We start from the raw sequence: 18,355 nt of genomic DNA, 5'->3' as shown, positions 1-18,355 counted from the left end.
GTGGTTAAATTTGAGGAAAGGTGGGTGAGGAGGATTCGACTTAAACATATGCAAGAGGGTATTTCGGGGTAAATATTTATAACAAATGATGCGACCAGCTGAAAAGTTTGGTACACACCACCAGGAAGTTAGTTGGCCACCAAGGAACAGCATTTCTTAGAGACGTCAGCAAAAACAAATAACGAAAATGAAAAAGGCGAGGTCCCACTTTGAATCTCGTCTTATCTGAGATGACAGTGACGGTGTATTTTTTCCTGCTAAATAGTGTGTCATAACACACTTTTCAATTTAATCGGTCAATATACTCTTGGCTTCAGAAAAACCTCATCTTTACCGAATCCATAAGTCTTCGACGGAACAGAACATGAAGTTAAAGTAGTGCCCCACGGGAATAGTAAGAATTCTAATGCTGCCCGGTACCTGAGAACTGAGAGAAGCGTAGTAGGAGATCTCAAAGAAGTCTCTGCAACCAAGAAACCAAAGCAAGCCTTCCATAAAGAAGATGGGCAAAAGGTGGCATCGTGAATGCACAATCGGAGAGCGACTTACCACGAAACAGGGAGCAGGCTCAAAATCAACCTCGTGGGATATCCTCAAAGCAGGTTGACTCGCTCATACTGATGCTAATGAATAGCAAAAGGCAGCAGTTGGGTAGTCCGGAAAATGCATTCATACGAGAAGTTACTGGACCAGAACTTCGTCTGGTGCTTGGCTTCAATTGGCAACTGAGAGACAGTAAGGTTCTGTACCAACTGCACAAAGTTCTCTGTACTTGGAGTCGATCCCACATTTAACATGGGGAAATTTCATCTGACAGTCACTACATATAGTAGCCTCATGTTGGTGGATCGTAAAACAGGGAAACACTCCATGATGATGGGGCCGATGTTCCTTCATCAACGTAAAACGTTTGAAAGTTATAACTTCTTCTTTTCAAAGTTAGTGGGGATGAACAAAGATATGGCCGCAGTCCTTGCATTCGGAACCGATGGCAAAGAAGCCTTGGCCCAGGCATTGCAGAGAAATTTTTATCATGCTCTTCACCTAAGGTGCTTCACCCATTTTAAAGACAACTGTAAAGAGCAGTTAAAGTTAATCCCGCACGGAGTGCAAGCAGAGTTTCTGGCAGATGTTTTTGGTGGAATAAAGAACAAGATCAAGGAAGAAGGTATGTATTGTATGTGGGCTTTGACATTTTTGCTTTGGAGCCAGACTTTACAAATTCCCTACCCACGTGCAACAAATGAGCGCGAAATTTTTGTTCCGAAACAGATTTAAATAAATGGGACATCGAAATCCTTACCCCGCCTCCCACCTTAGGGCTTAACATTGATTAACAATGATTCAGCCAATTCTAACCTACAATAGTGAGGTGTGGAGTGCTTTTGTTAAATCAGAAGGCTCCGGAATTAAAAAAAAAATTAACATTTCTGTACACGCTATTTAGAAGTACATAATAAGTCAACCAACGTTGCATGTAGAGCTGAACTTGGCAGATTTCCTCTAATCGTTGACATATAATAAAAAGATACTTAATTACGTACACTACCTCCAAAGAAAGGATAAACATGTTATAGTGAAACAATCCCTAAGAATGTCTTGACCTTCATTATAACGGTCAAACTAGTTTTTACTCCAGTCTCACGAAGATGAGTGAACACTAGAATCTCCCCAACTTTAATTATTACACATTGAATGAAAATAACAACAAACAATATATAGATCTTATGAAAAAGAAATGTATCTCTTATTGGCACCAATCCCTTCAACACTCACAAAAACTCAACTTTTATTACACAATTAAAAAAATTATGGCCCCTCTGCTCACCTAGATCTCACAAGGAAAAACGCTACTAGGAAAGCATTAGTGAAACTAAGAATAAGTAGCCTCAAGCTTTGGATTGAAACATGAAGATAGGACAACATACCCCGTTATGAAAGGGTGTGTAATGTTTGCAACTGTAAAACCATTGAAGACGAAATTCATTTTTTATTAGATTGCCCAAGTTACTCTTCTTTGAGAGATATGTTCTTTATTAAAATAGAACCTGGCCTTCCATTTACACAACTATTAGTAAAAGAAACTTTACTATCGCATATAAGCACTCAATTAACTTCATTTGTTTCCTCGCGCTTCGAATTGAGAGATAATTAAAACTTCTCTGCGGAATGATTACTTCTACTGTATGAATAGTTTAAAATAAGCAAAGACTTCAGTTACTTTATTTATTATTTTTAATTTTTTTTTTATTTTCTTATATTTTAAGTTATCTTAGGAATTAGTTAACGAATCAATAATTAGCTATGAATAGCTTTTGCAACACTGTATTTGTTATAGTCATTCAAATAAAGCTTGTTGTTGTTGTTGTTGTTGTTGATAAATGTTTAAAAACAAAGACAAGGATGATCATGTCAACACGTTAGTTTTAGCATTTTCTCAATTCACAGGACTTGTCAATGCAGTAACAGAAGAGGAATTCCTTACTCAATTGGAGTGTTTCAAAGATGTCTGGAACACAAGAGAGAAAGAACATCTCCCTCCCAGCCAGTCGCCAAAGTTCCATGTTTACATTTCAAACAAAGTAACGCTTGTTAATCCTTAAAATTAATGGTGAAAATTTAAACATTCAAATCAACGAATGAGGCGGTTCGATAGAATCTTCCCCAATCGTTTCTTAAAATCTTAAAGGCTCTATGCCTTTTATCCTGAAAATGTGAATGAGTTAAGAAGTAGTAGTCATGACGACACGAAGAATGGTCAAATAGACCATACTATTGACCTTTTGAGGTCTATAACCACAAGACAACGTGGCCCTTTTTGTCCTTTTAATGCAGTTTAGCTATTCAACAATAACAACTTTTTCAACGAATTTTAAGGAAATTTCTTTAGCATGGTTTACCAGCCACTCTAAATTTAAGGTGGTTTGGTGTCCTACCTTCGGAATTTTCAACTTTGAGAACCTAGAAAACTTATTTACGATTTTTCACGACTTTGTAAGAACTCGAACAAAGATAATTTACCTATACCTTGTTTTAAAAGGCAAGCTCTATCATGGCAAACTTGCTCAAGCCTGTTCGAAGAAATGCAAGCCTTGGAGATCCACCAGAGCCGTATTTTAACAATCTACTCGAGTCAGGAAACGCGGTGATCAAAAGAGCACTGAACTACCAGCCGAATGAAATGTCACATTTTCACATTTTTGCATGGAGATGGAGGAATTGATTACGCAGCAGAAGCGAGATTGCGAGGCAGCTATTCTCAACCGGGGCTCATATATGCTTTCGGAGGAATTCAAAAGTTTGCAGATTCCACCAGAGAAATGGTTTAAGATGAACATTAACCAAAGGGAAGTCGCTTTGCAGAAATTCTGAAAAATTCAACTACTGTAACTGAACCAAGATGATGACCTCGCAGCAAGAGACCAGGGATACCCTGAATTGGATCAGTCACAGCAGTCTTGTCCTCTTTCAGTTGATCCTGAAACGTTAGGGCTGGCGGGCATACCTCTCCTGTTGTTAAAAGACATGTACACTCAGGCGTCAAACTTGTCGGGGAGCGAAGGAGTGATAGTTCAAGCGCCATGACAGCAGGAACACTCCTTTGTTGTTAGAAATGACAGCGGTGGAACACCATACTACGTGTTTCAACAATCAAATGGAAAAGTCGTTTGCGATCAGTGCGAAAGGTACAAGTCTGCAAAGATTTGCTTACACTCGGTTTAGCTGTGGCCGAAAAATGCGGTGCACTTGACAAGTTCCTGACCTGGTACAGACGAAGTCCCCAAACAATAACAGCCACAGGCTTCGTAACAAGTCACAGTTCCAAGACAGTTGGAAGAAAAGGTGACCAGGAAAGGCCATCAACAGTGCGAGGAATGGAAGTTAGGTCCAAGCCATCTCGAACTGAGACAGTGACTACAGTGCAGAGGGCAGATATGGCGTTCTCACGGGCAAATCAATCAACAGAGCAACAGTCTGCGCATGGTAAGACAGGCGCAGCCTGTTCTAACGGTATAACACCGCTGTCCACACGACCAACAATCACACCACACCCACCTGCGGCCACCGTGACCCACCTTCATGGACCAACGCCAAGCCTTCTTAGCCCTCACAGAAAAACGGCATACTCATCACCAAGTTACGGGTTCTTCGTAGTTTATCCCCGGGCCTTATGTCCTCCGCAGGTTAGCACTTGTTACGGCTGTTCGGCACCACTGAAGCCTGGTGGAAAAATAGCCCCGCTCCCAGGAGATTTAGTTATTGTCTCCAACATGATGAGATCTTTCACTCAAGTAATATGGAATATCGAAAGCAATCGAGTGTGTATTTCCACTGCAATGTAAAGTGTGTTCAGGCAAGGCAGCCTTATTTCCTTGGCGTTTTTTGTTAAATACCTCATGAGGTGATGAGTTATTTCTCGGACCAACATCGTGCATTTCTTAGGGTGAATTTAGGTTTGTCCGTGTAATGTAGGCGGATTGAGAACCAAAGAGCGTGGCGCTCTCTTCTTTATTTCACATCTTTTTTTTTACCCTGAGAGGGTATTCCTGATATAATTAAGGCTGGGGTCTACCTGAATTTTGTCAAAAAAGGCTTTTTTTCGTTTTCTTTAAAATTAGAAACTTTAACCATTAAAGTTTACATTGCGAAGCGTTTTGGGCGAGTTTTTGCGATATTTTAGAGGAAACGGGGCATTTCTCAGCAACAGGTGTGACGCTTAAATACCGTTTCAATGGCAACGAGAGTTTTTATTTTGTTTGTTTTCAGCAATTACCACTGTAAATTGCAAACAATATTGCTTTTTCATTCTATTTCTGAACTTTAAAGTTAAATTTCTCAAACTGTGGTACTTTTTCGCTTGAGAAAAGATAACTCAAGAAGAATTTAAGCTATTGACCTTAAATTTTCAGGGACTTCTTGTCTCATTGAGTTTTGTGGAATAAGGTAAGAATCTTCCCATATGATGGATGTACTCGAAGTTATCTTTAAAAAAAAAACCATGGTGGTTTCATAGGGCTAACTTCAGTTGACCATCATAATATGTGTTTTTAATATTTAAAAATTCCCTCTGCTTTAGTGGTCTCTTTAAGTCCCAGCAACGTTCTTTGTTTACTGGTGGGTTTTATTCGGGCAACGTTAGTCCTTTGTTAATTGTTGTTGTCATTTTCCACTCAATTTTTTTCTTCTTGTTAATCTGTATATTTATATATTTATACTTTTTATTTTATTTTATTTTTTTTTAAATTTCTTTTTTTAATTTTATTTTGTCATCCGCATTTTTCCATCCGCATTTTCCCATCCGCCATCCGCATCCGTCATCCGCAGCCATCCGGTCCGCGATTTACAGATACCCAGCCGAATGTCAGTATTATTTAACTGCCGCTTCACTGAAACGAAGCATTGACTTCTGTGAATGAATGTTGGGTTTCTCCGACCCGTTGAACAAAATAGATGGAGATGAACCAGGCTGTTTGGTGTAAAACTCGAGGATCACAAGTGTTAGCGATAGCACTCTAATTTATCTCACAATTTCTTGTTGATGGCTTCGCCGGTTAACGGACTTTCATAAATTGGCCTCGAATATAAACTGCTTCAGGTAGGATTTAAAGGGGAAGTATCACAAAAATTTGATGCCATTTCATAACCCCCAAAATCTTTGGCTGACAACAGAAACAAAAAATTAGTTTCTAGTTGACTTCTCTCCTCTCGTTGTTCTATAATTATTTTGTAGCTTAGTGAAGGTATTATTTCACCATTTTTAACAAAAGAGGTCAAAAACCCCATGACACTTCCCCTTGAAGTCCTTTATTCCCTTCACTAAACAAGTACACGGTTGTCGCAGATTAATTTTTTTTTTCGTTGTGAGGTGTTGGTGACCTTATACGGTGGTCGAGAGCCGCTCGAGCCGACAACTGAAACAAGCTGCCGTCTTTTCTCCTCACTGAAACGTAAAACTTAGAGAGGCATTTATTCATCTCGTTTAATTCCATGGTTTCAAATTCTGTCTTAAATAAGTTTTGTGTGAAATCAGTCTGTTAAATAAAGAAAATCTTGCGCAAATCTAACTTGATTTGTTGTTTTCGTTTTAACCATCGACATCGACAACATTTCCACTTCAAATTACGAGGTTTTTTTTTTAATCACAGCTGGCAGAAGTTCCATGTCTTGCATTCGAAAAGTGTCACTCCGGACTTGTCTGCATCTTTAGTGCCTTTCGGAAGTACATTTTCTTTCATCCTATTTACTTCTTTCTCAGCAACGTCAACAAATCGCTAAGCGGCCATTTTGAAAATTAGTGCTCCCGCTAGAATCATCTCGCACGTGGTGATTATAGTAGAATATGACGCAATCCTCGACCAATCAGATGAACAGAATCTCTATAATCACATGAGACTGGATATATTTAACAATTATTCCACAAGCGCGCGTTTGAGATAAGATGATAGGAAGTAGAATAATTGTTTTATTAAAAACAATAGATAGATATTGCTAGATCTTGCTCATTTTGCATTGCAAGAGCAACCATGCAGGAGATAATTTAGCGGTCGCTATTTTTCGGGCATGCTTTAATGGCTCATTGCCGCTATATCTGTCTCGATTTCCAAGAGCGTATCCAAATAAATATTGGATTTTGTTAACTTTTCTTGAAAGATTAATTATCTTAACTGAATGACAGGATAACCGGCATGAAGCCCATTTTTAGCAAGACTTGGCCATTTTACAGTATTTGGCACCACTCCGGTCCAAGTGATATGTAAACAGTTGTGAATGTCCTTGAATACAAGCTAATACACTCAATTGCAAAAACGTTCACACCTAAAAAGCATAAACCGTGAACGATGAGACCCAACGGATTTGTGGGTAGTGTTTAAACAATAACCTTATTTCCATTATATAATATTATGCAACTAAATTTAGTACACTTATACCCATAAAGCCATTAAGTCTCATCGTTCACGGTTTATGCTTTTGGGTGTCAACGTTTTTGCAATCGAGGGTATCTAAGTTGCCAAATAGACCTATTCGGCTAAACCAATGTTGTACCCAATGCGAATATTCTTCGTTTAATGTATATGCATTATAATGTAGCATTCGCATTTAAATGATATGAAAATACTTAGAACAAATTATTTTATGCCCAAAGGATTTGAATTGGGTACAACATTGCGTTAGCCGAATCGGTATATTGCACGAGAGCGCTAAAATATTTACCTACAAACAATAAGAATAAAGGCATAAAAAGCTAGTAGAATGAAAGAGTCAAATCATGCTCTGTGATTGGCTTCCCGAGCGGTCAAGATGGAGCGATCTTGCCTGCTCGGGATTACCCGTTGCCAGTGAGCTCAGCATCGAAAGTTTAATCCACAAACAATGCAATACTTCCTTCGATTTTCTTGTTGTTCTGGGGGAAACGCTCACTTAAATGTTCTCAACATTTTCCTAAAGAAAAGGAAAGGGACACGAAATCTTGTTGGGTTAGGGTAAATTTTGCTTTATTTTTTATGACTGTGACATTGAATTTATGAGTTGGTCTGCAGTGTCAGATCTTAGAGAGGTTAATTTGGTAAAACTTTTTGTTGTTGTTGTTGTTGTTGTTGTCTCTAGTCGAGTACTAAACTGATTAGTTCTCCCACTTTGCAAGGATTGTTTTTAAATTATAGCATAGTGATAGGTGCGTTCAGTGTTTAGTGCAATTCAGAAAAGTTGTATTCCTCAAGTTCGCCGAAGCGCACCTTTTTGTTTTTTTTCTGCGTCTTGCTTGTTGTAAACAGCAAAATTTTTTTAAAGTGGCTTCGAGATAAACCGTGCGTTCTCTTTCACCATGTTTGTTGTATTACCACGTGCACTGCACGATCTTCCGATTTCAACGATTTTTTCGATCCACTTTTACGCTCTAACTTCGCATAAGAACATGTTTACATCCGCTCAGCCAATCAGTGCCCAGTATTTGTGTGCTCTATATCCCACAAACTGTCTTAAATTATGTAAAGAGTCCTAGGCTTATAAGCAAAGGGAAATTGTGGGGTAAAATGACTACTCATTAGTATGCTCTATATAGAGCATACTAATGAGTATATAGAGCACGGGTACGGGTACGGCTTGCCATCACCTCTCATGACTTTCAATATGAATTCTGTAACAATTAATTTACTTGTTCCACAGGGATGGTGCCCAAATCATCTGGAACGGACCTATACTCATCTCTAAGGATTTTAATTTGTGTGTTTCGGTATTCATTTCAGACTCGATAAACGATTACTCGATAGACGTTTTTAAATTCTGTCTCTTTCTCTTTGCTCAATTTCGTTCACTGTGGTAGGCTTTTGGAAACATGCACTTTTATCGAAATTTATCCCCCAAGCACTAGGATATGTCTACGCTCTCATAAACAAGTAGCTCTTGAGTGGCAAGGACGGCCTCAGGTTCCTCAAGATCTGTAAACTAGCTCATAGCCGGAGCAAATGAGCCATCAAACAACAAAGAATAAACAAAGCTCTAAAGACAGAAAAGCAGTGTTATTCATAAAATTCTACCAACATTACAGCGACATCCAAAAAAAAAAAATAACAACTTGATTCCTAAGTGTGAATGACAAAATTAAAATACGCTCATCAATAGAATCTGCATAAAATATGGTTTGACCATGTTCACGATTAGACAATGAACGCATCAATCTCGTACCCAGAGTCCTCAGGCTCTTTGGCCAGCGGTTAGTCAACAGGAGAGACTCTGGGGTACTTGAATTTTATTACCGCAGAATTTCTGCGGTAAAACAATGGAAATCGTTACGAAGCGGAAACAGAGCAGCCAATCAAAAAAAATTTTTTTCGAACTCTCCAGAGTCATTCCTGGCGTCTACCCACTGACCAAAAAGTACCACTCGGGCTACGCACACATGGCCTTATATCTATGTTCGAGGCACTATATCCCATAGAACACTCGCGTTCATAGTCTAACCCTTACTTATACTTAAACGGCGACAATAAGGCTGCGAACAATATGTGACCCTCAACGGGAAAACAGGGACAAAGGTGATAGCACGCTCACAACACGGTAACACAGCACGCTTAGCGTGTCTAGATTCACGGATATGCGCATACTAATTTGCAGAACAATAAGAGAACACACTACCTTTTGTTTGGAAATAGTTAGCGCGCTAAACCTTTTGTTTCGATAAGTGTGCTCGATGTCACGCTTAGCGTGCGTTTTAACACGCTAAAACTTTCAAGAACACGCTTGAATAATAACAGAAACAACACCAAGTCATTTCAGCTGTCATTGTTGAGACGAAAGTTTGAGCAAAGTTTAGAAATAAACGCCACTGATTTGCGTTCAATGTGCGATCCCTTTCGAACTTTGAATTAACAACGAAGGTCAAAGTAGGAAAAATTTTCATTTTACTTACTTAAACCTTGATCTCGAAGGTACAGCGCAACTATTACGTCTATATTGCCGAAGATTGAAGAAGTGTACGGATATCAGGCACGTCATTTTCAAAGCTTATTGAACATTTTCCAAACGATTATAGGCTCCTGCAAAGACAGCTGAGCTGCTTCTAGTTTCCAACGAACCAAAATGTCATCCAATTTGCCGTGACACAAGTGACGTGACAGAGGCGCTTAAACTTGCATAATATTTTTCCCGTCAGATTTTAGAACTGAAACATTAATTTTCTTCGATTTTGTACCCGTTTTTGCAGCGCTCACGCGACTCATACTTTAGTGAATTCTCTTGTTTACACTTCCGATAAATTTCTCATTATGATTGACTCTGATAAACCACACCAGTTTCAACTGTATCGAGAAACAAAGTGAGCTCGAACTGTAATAGAAACCTTGCTATTTTCACTTTTTTACAGTGAAGAAACACATCCGAAATTCTTACCAAAGGCAGATCTATGTCACGTGCTAGGTAACCAGAACAGCGTGGATCAAGTTTCATTTTGCCGAAAACAAAACACGCTCGACAAATTTGCTCAGAAGCATGCCAGCGAGATGTGGGATTTGACTGTCCTTTCCAAAGCTGTTTCGTTTTCTGCTCTTATAGTGTTCCTCATACCTATTTTGGGAAATTACATTACGTCATTTAGGAACGTTCTGAGCTTTGCGATGAGACTTTGCTTGGTCGGTCACCTCAATATATCAATAATTTAATGTCAATAATTAAACAATCTGCCTATCACTCACGCTGAAATGATGTAATTTTACGAGAATTCCCTCCTGGAAAAAATGTATCGATTATAATTTGGTGGTAGGTCTTTTATCTCCGAGTTCCCACCCTGTGGAATGCTTTACCTCTTGCCATACAGAATCTAGATCACTGCATTGTTCTAAATCCTCACTGAAAACTTATCTTTTTAAGTTAGCTTTTGATGCCAAGTATAACTCTAATTTATCATACCTAGCTTAATTTCCATAATGTAACGCGCCTTTGGTCATTTTATGTTAAAAGGGGCAATACAAGTTGTTAATTAGAAATATTTAGCATAAAAATTAATTTGCTAATTTAACAATTTCTGAAAGTAGAAAAAAAAATTAATCTTAAAATCCGTGCGAGATAATCTTAAAGAAACTGTTATAAAAAAGTTAATTTGCCATCGAAGTGACCTAACGAGCTCATCTTCAGGCTTCTTTTGTGGCTTATTAGCAAGCTTTTTTGTTTTTTCAGATTCGAGTTACATACTTGTGAAAAAGTCTCGCGAAGATAGGAGGAGGCTTTTCTCCATGAAACGTTCTATAAAGGAAAAGCTTGGACAACCTAGATCGCATAAGTAAGTAAAAACTCAAATATAGCGATGAGAAAAAGAAAACTCAAGCAGAGAGTAAACAGGGCTTCTGGTTCAAACAACCTTCAACTTCACAGATGGAAGATGAGTCTCTGTAGGGATCTCCTGTGTTGTTTTCCATTGGTCGGCGGCATGACCTCCTTGACATCTGCTGCAATGGTGTGCGAAAACTGTGCAAATCTCTGGAGGCCGAAAACTCAGGGCTTACTTCTACGAGTATTCCTTCCATTCAAATGAATATAATAGGGATGATATATTTTCCAGATTTGAACGAAATTTGGCCGGCAAGATGTTCGTCACACACTAATGCACCTAAGTGATTCAAGCTCTTGCGAAAATCGAAAAAGCTTTCTTGCGTCTTCTTAGCGCGTGAGACTCGTTATAATTATTAAACTTTACAATACATTTTCTTAGTACACAGTGGGCAGATCGAGAAAGCCTGACACGCTTTGTTAGCCCATTATCTCCTGAAGGATATAGTCTAGCTTGTTGCGATATGTGCATTAATGTGAGAGCTGGTAGTCGATGCAGTCAAAGCACAAACTGACAGTTTTGGGTCTCAGTGCTTTGATCAGCTTACAAAATCGAAAGCGTTATTTTCAGATTTTACAGCTTAATAGCTTTACCGTAATATATAGTTAACGTTTTTAAGGTTACTATAAAAGCAGCCCGCATAGGTTTGGAATAACCTGTTAACGATTGTCCTAGAAAATTCACAGTTTCCCTTAAACCTTCGTTTCTCGGCCAACTGTGCATTTTTCGTACAGTCTTTCGCCTCGAACAATATTGTCTGATATGGTAACCGCCTGAGGGTGTATTTGCTAAACAACCGCGCTTAATACAAAACCACTTGACGATTTTTTTCCAATAGTAACGCGTAGATTATAATCGGTAAATTATAATTTATCATAACAAACAACCTCTGAATGGCAAATTGACATTTACTTTGGAGAGTATTTCGTCCGACTCTTTCTACTTACCGGGAGAAACAAAGGAGAAATCTAACTTGTATCCTATGTATCCATTTTCATATCCGTCTGAGTGAAAGGTTAGCACAGCATAGCGTCCAGTAAAACTGATATTCAATCCAGACTGCACCCCACAGTATGTACCTACGGTATAGTTGTTATCATTGGAAATCCTCAAGTGGTCATACCTGTAAACAAGGAAGACGTATTTGTTTAGTTCATTTATGATGAGATAACATAGGCTTAAATGACATGAGCTAACACAACTTGATAATATAAGATGTGACAAAATTACACGCATTATTATGTGTTTACTGAGTTAAAGGAGCACGGCCAATTACTAACAAATAATAGCACATATACACATTAGAGTAGAACAAACATTACAATAACTTACATTTAAACTATATAATGACAAATCGACTAAGTAATCGATAAGAAAATGCTAAATGATGCAAATACAACGACACAGACAAACAACCCTTATAAACAGCTTACCTACCAATTTGTCTAAAAAAAGCAAAGGTTCCAAAACAATCATAATCAGGCCAGTATGAAGTAAAGACAGGCGAGAAGAGTAGAAAATCAGCGGATCTGTACAGCTCCCGAAATGTTCCCGGCCCCGAAATGATCCCCACCCCTGAAATGATCCTCAAATTGATCCCCGAAATGATCCCGACCCCAAAATGATCCCCACTTTTCTTCTTGTCGACCTCGAAATGATCCCAAAGGAATTATGGAATGGTGATTAAACATGGGACTGTGGATTACTCAATAATTAGGGAAAGTAAAGACATTTTGGCGTATGTAGTGAATAGATTTACGGCGCCAATTCAATTCAATTCAATTCATTTATTTTGCCATTAACCAAAAAAAAAAAAATACAACATAAATACATTAAAGATGATACACAATATTACAATCTACTAAACTATTTACAAGATTAAATGTGTCAAAGGCTAGGAAGCCTATATGGAAGCCGGGGGCTTATTAGCTATAGGCTTCCTGGAACTATAGGATAAACCATAGAAGTTACGGGTACTGAATGAAAATTCCAATTGCGATATTAACAACTAAAAGAGAATAAAGTAAACTAAGAACAGGAAAAATTTTTCAATAAATGCAATTTGTAGAAACATTTGTAACTGAAGCTAATTGATGTTTTTTTTTTTTAAGGTGGACTGCAAAAGACATAATACAACGACATAACAGGAACGACTTTAATTCTTAATAGGTATGCATAACTTATAAATACAATTGATCACATGACAGCAAACAATAGAAACAGATACGAAAATATTAACGTGTTAAATGGCTAGCTAACAAAACCTTGTCTTGGTAACATTACAAGGAATCCGAAAATCACGTAAATGAAGGGAAATGAGAGTGAAACATATGGCTGACAACGTTCTGAAATAGTAAACTTTGTAATAGCAGAGCACGGCGAGATATAACGAACCGACTAAACGTTGTTTGTTTTTTTACTGAAATACAAAAAATATTCCAATTTGTAAGTAAATGTAAAAATTGCATCTCAAATGTCGTTGAACGTCAGTTGCAGTCCACTTTTCAAAAAAAACATTCATTAGCTTCAGTTACAAATGTTTCTACAAATTGCATTTATTGAAAATTTTTCCCTATTCTTAGCTTACTTTATTCTCTTTTAGTTGTTAAAATCGGCGCCGTAAATCTATTCACTACATACGCCAAAATGTCTTAACTTTCCCTAATTATTGAGCAATCCACAGTCCCATGTTTAATTACCATTCTATAATTCCTTGGGGATCATTTCGGGGTCGACAAGAAAAAGGGTGGGGATCATTTGGGGGTCGGGATCATTTCGGGGTCGATTTGGGGATCATTTCAGTGTTGGGGATCACTTCGGGGTCGGGATCATTTCGGGGCCTGTACAGATCACATACGAGCAAAACTAGTTTATTACATGTGTGTCATGACAGTAAATGACAAGGCAGTCTAGTTATTGATTTCATTCTTAGCTTCAGATTAAAACAACAAAACAATAACAACAAAAAGCAAAAAAAAAAACCACAAATAAGCAAAGAAACAGGCAAATGAGTCTCAAGATAAAAATAGCTACTTCTAGAGTAATGAGACTAACAAGTAATTTTGTTCTTTGCGATGTTTCAATAACTTTGTTTCGAGTAGTGTATATACCTTTTTTTTTTTCTTTTTCTTTTGTTTTTTTTTTTTGTCTTTTATTCTTCTCCAGTCATCTCCACAATATACATTAGGAGAATAAAGGTATTAAAATAACGGGGAAAGGGCAAAAAACAGAAAGACTAATACTTAGCCCTAATGATGGAAAAAAAAAAAAACAAGGCTCAAGCAAATATAGACAAAACAAAGAAACAATCACAACCACCGTTATCATGCAATGGAGGTTATGTAATGTATACTCTAAACACTGATTCGATAGTTTTGTACCCGCAAGGTGAATAACCCTCCAGGGTAAAATGGGAAAAGTAAATCCTTATGGCCATGCCGTGTGGAATTTGTACCCGATAAACACAGTCCATGTTGTTTGGATAGTTGTTTGGATATCCGGGACTTGTCAGTGTGTTGTTGACAACGGCACCACATCCTGTTGGATTAAGTAGACATCTGCTTTTAATGAGTCATTCCTTAGATATAGATCAGTTTGTGATAAAAGTTAACGCTAAAAAATCACGACTTTTCGATCTCTCCGAGGTCAGTTTCAAGTGCGCTTATAAAAAACCAAAGTTTAGCATAATTATATTACAAACAGTTAAAATCGGTAACAATGTCAGGAACGCTAAAATGTAATAAAATGTGTCAATTATAAGTATTTACAAAGTTAAAAAAGGACATAAAACAATGAAACAATAAAACAATAACGAGGCTTGCTAAGAACTGTTCTAAACAAATAATTTTGCGCGGATGGAATCACACTGTTTGTTAAGTGTTGGTTTAAGTTCTTTGATAAAAAAAAGCGTTACGAAAATGAGGCAGTCAAGTTTGTTCTGACATTTTCTAAAAATTTTAAAACTTCGCACAGTGCCATTTGGGGATATATTGTGCTGCTCCATCAGGTGGTTTCCGATTGCCGATTCCTAGCTTTGTACGGTGTCACTGCTTAATTAAAAACTAAGCTTTGTGATACGTTTTTTTGTATATAATTGTAAATCAAGAATAGAGCGTTTTACGAAGAAACCCTTGTTTTAGTACAGTTCATCAACTTTTCACCTAAGGACTACGAGTCAAACATTGTAAACAATATTTTGATTTCCTTCTATTTAACAGTAAAGTGCTTCGAACTGCCAATTCTTTTCTCCAAAACAAATTTTCCTACTTTGGTGAGTATCTCTACGAAAAAAAAAATGTTTTGGTTAAATCTTCGCCTTTTTATCTGCCTTAAAGTCGAGTTCCGAATTGTTCACGACAGCGCAAAGGGGATCTGGGGAGCGTCGAGTTGTGACGTAAAATCAAGGACGACGCTCAAGCAATTTTCTGTCAATTATCTTTATTTTTGAACTGTCAAAACTTTCTGTAGCAAAATTCGTTTGATTCGGGCTCCATAGCTATCAAAATTCTACTGAAATTTTACAACGTCATCCACGCCATCGCATTTGGAGACGAACTTTGACTCAGGCAACTCAAAAATTAGTTTTATCGCTGGATACGAAATGGAACCCGATCAGGATTTATCCCTGGCCGTTTATCACCACAGAGATAACACCAGACCTCGAGTGAATCTAGCGATGACGAAGCTGCTGCTGCTTATGCTGACGACCCACTGGCAGACGAAAAAGGACAGCGACATGCCAAGGGGGAAGTGAAGGCCGTATTCTAAAAGACCAATAACAGGACAATGTAGAACTCAAGGAATAGAAAGATTCGCGCGTGTTTACATTAATTTCTGGCGTTCTTTTGTCACTGATACTAATATTTTCAATGAGTTGGCATGCTTTCTTCTCACGCTAAAGCGTTTGTATTTCTTAAATTATTTATCCGCTAACATAACGTTACTGTACTTCGGATGCAAGTGTAGAAATTGTGGCGTCGCTTCGTTACAAAAATTAATGTGCGAATGTTATTGCTAGCGTTGCTGCGAACTGTAAGATTGTCGATCACTCGAGGGTCGTTCGTCGCCTGCTATCACAGAAGTATAAATTGTTGGGAAAATGGTCAATTCAGAATCTGTCTCGCTCGAACTCGTTCTTTTGAACTCCGATCGCGACTGGCGAGACATCAAGCAGCTAAATTGTAAACCTTACCTGTTCTCTACACCCTGACCGCCAATGGCGAGCCACCGAGCCTTCGAGACACTAAATTGTAAATATTACTCGTTGATAGCAGTCTCGACCGCAACTGTCAAGCCGCCTAACTGAGTCATACCTCTCGAAAAAATCGTCTAGTAAAAAGTACTGCGAGCTTAGTAGGAAACTCTTCGACGACTCCCATCAAGCATGCTTCTTTTTAAAAAAAGTCGACCCAACTCTTCTTCGTTTTTTCGCCTCAAGACGCTTATATCGCTTTAAAGGGGAAGTATCACGCAAATTTGATGTCATTTCAAAAGTAAAAAATGTTTGTCTGTCAGCAGAAACAACGAATTAATTGTCAAGTTTGTTATAAATTATCACCACAGTGTAATAAAACTGTCTATTAGTGCTTCTTGCCAGAGATAGAGTAAGCCTGTATGGATTGAAACTTGAAAAATGTTAGGCAACGTTTTTCAAGTTCTCGCATTTTTGTCTACGAAATGCGCTAGAACAGATCACGAGTTGTTCCTTTCAAGATTTGAGTTGATGTCTTTCCTCTCGTCACTCTAGAATAATTATTTGGCAGCTGATTGAAGATTGAAAGATATAAAATGATAGTAATATCGTACTGAGCGCTATTCCTTCCTGAAAGTTTCTAACGTTACTGCAGCCTTTTGCGACACATCTAGCCGGCATAATTAGACCACCATTAATCTAACTTTCTAAGGCCCTCTACAGACTAGGGATTTAGTTGTCGACAACTATTTGTGATCGACAACTAAAAGTTATCGACAACTAAATAAGTCCGATAAAGGGATTCCACACACTGGCACTCAAATACTGATTTAGCAACCGATACGCAGGGAGGTTGGGCACCAACGGGGCCAGTCTTTCAACAATAAGAAGAAACGTACCCCTGTCTACTCGCAAATTGGTGATAAAATCGCCGTCATTCCAGTTTCTACTCCTTCGATCGAACTTTGCGCCAAATTTGCCGTTCAATCGTTTTGGATAAAATATCCTGCATCAGAGCTTGTTGGTGGGCACAAGCTGCCGCAATAATGACATCGTTAGTGTCGTTTCCACCTCCAAGAACGGGATGTGGAGAAGGAAGATAAAAAAGAATGTTTTCTTTACCAAGTATTTTACTTCTGCAATCCTCCATGTTTTAAGCCGGCAAGGAAAGCCGCTGACACAATAGCGCGGAGATCTAAAAGTAGTCGACAACTAAAACAAAAGTTTTCACACACCAGAAAACGCCAAAAAATGAGGCCGTCGACAATTATTAGTTGTCGACAACTTGCGCCACAGACTACGTTTTTTAGTTGTCGATAACTTTTACTTGTCGATCACAAATAGTTGTCGACAACTAAATCCCTAGTCTTTGGAGGGCCTAAAACAAACAAGTGAAGTGTGCGTAGTGTTGTCGTGTTGTCAAAGTGACGACACAGCAGCCACTAGACCCATCCTCCTTAAAATTCTGCAGTGAACCAAAATGGTGGCGACTTTAGGCGATTTTCCGTATTTATACTGGGCATAAAAAAGCGAGGTTTTAACCAGATTAAAAAAATAATAATAATTTCCGCAGAGATACTCACCAAAATATGAGGATTACTTTGGGAGGAAAACATTTTGGGGGCTACGTGCACTTCTATTGGTTAAGCATATTGTTAGTATCAATGGGTGCTGCAAGTAGATTTTTTTTATGACAAGCGGAAACTTGCAAGTAAAGAAAAATTACACATTACTTCGATGTGTTTTTATTCCAACAAGTCATTCGGAAGCCTCGTTTGACGTTCAGTCTTGCCAGGAAAATTTTAATTTCAAGTATTTAAGCCACGCAACTTAATATCCTCTATTTGCACAAGGTGTTATCAAGACCTAATGATAAAATGCATGTACTTGGTTAACAGAATCAATTTTTGGAGAGTGATAATCGAATGCTGATCAGCGCAACCGAATACAATGACTGAGATAAAAGCTTTTGGAACCTTCATTCTCCAACAAGTTTGCATCCACTCACCCCGTTGGGCCGATTAAAACCCAGTGGTTCCACAAACATGAAAGCGTAGGAAAGTTAATTTTGCAATAATTTTATTGAGAATGTATACTATCAGAGCATCAAGAAACACTGTCAGCTATTACCTTGAGATGGACACTGGGCAGCGAATGAGAGTCTCTGTGTTGTTGGTGGGTTTGTCCAATTAGGCATTGTAACGTTTCGTGTGAAGGCATTTATTACAAACTTGATTAATGGAGACTTAGGTGACCCTGTTTGCACTGAAACAGTACATTTTTAAACTCAACAGTAATGGCAACCTCCCTAATCTTCAATTCCTTCTCGTCGCGCCGTTTCTATG

General features: G+C 38.2%; 2 protein-coding genes across 2 annotated transcripts in view; one reads left to right on the top strand and one right to left on the bottom strand.

Annotated features, from left to right (window-relative positions):
- LOC146468850 (CUB domain-containing protein 2-like) overlaps positions 1-18,355 on the bottom strand; it is a 92,291-nt gene that overhangs the window by 16,452 nt on the left and 57,484 nt on the right. Inside the window, exons 8-9 of the mRNA XM_085123896.1 lie at positions 14,200-14,356; positions 11,767-11,942 (exon numbers count right to left, since the gene is read on the bottom strand). Coding sequence (XP_084980022.1) covers positions 11,767-11,942; positions 14,200-14,356 — 333 coding nt within the window. The remainder of the gene's footprint in view (positions 1-11,766; positions 11,943-14,199; positions 14,357-18,355) is intronic.
- Positions 136-3,331, top strand: LOC146468852 (uncharacterized). Its single transcript, XM_085124115.1, has 3 exons — positions 136-1,168; positions 2,449-2,582; positions 3,041-3,331. The coding sequence occupies exons 1-3, from the start codon at positions 796-798 to the stop codon at positions 3,221-3,223; spliced, it is 690 nt and encodes a 229-aa protein (XP_084980241.1). The 5' UTR covers positions 136-795; the 3' UTR covers positions 3,224-3,331.

The sequence above is a fragment of the Pavona decussata genome, unplaced genomic scaffold, assembly GCF_977016875.1.
Source record: "Pavona decussata unplaced genomic scaffold, jaPavDecu1.1 SCAFFOLD_128, whole genome shotgun sequence".
Lineage (NCBI taxonomy): Eukaryota > Metazoa > Cnidaria > Anthozoa > Scleractinia > Agariciidae > Pavona > Pavona decussata.
Note: the sequence above shows the minus strand (reverse complement) of the source record. Positions and strands in the feature narration are given on the sequence as shown.

Bases quoted from the DNA above. Each gene is read 5' to 3' on its own strand.
- LOC146468852 (XM_085124115.1), top strand. From the start codon at position 796: ATGGGGAAATTTCATCTGACAGTCACTACATATAGTAGCCTCATGTTG. The intron at 1,169-2,448 runs GTATGTATTGTA...CTCAATTCACAG, and splicing joins GAACAAGATCAAGGAAGAAG to GACTTGTCAATGCAGTAACA. The intron at 2,583-3,040 runs GTAACGCTTGTT...TTGTTTTAAAAG, and splicing joins ATGTTTACATTTCAAACAAA to GCAAGCTCTATCATGGCAAA.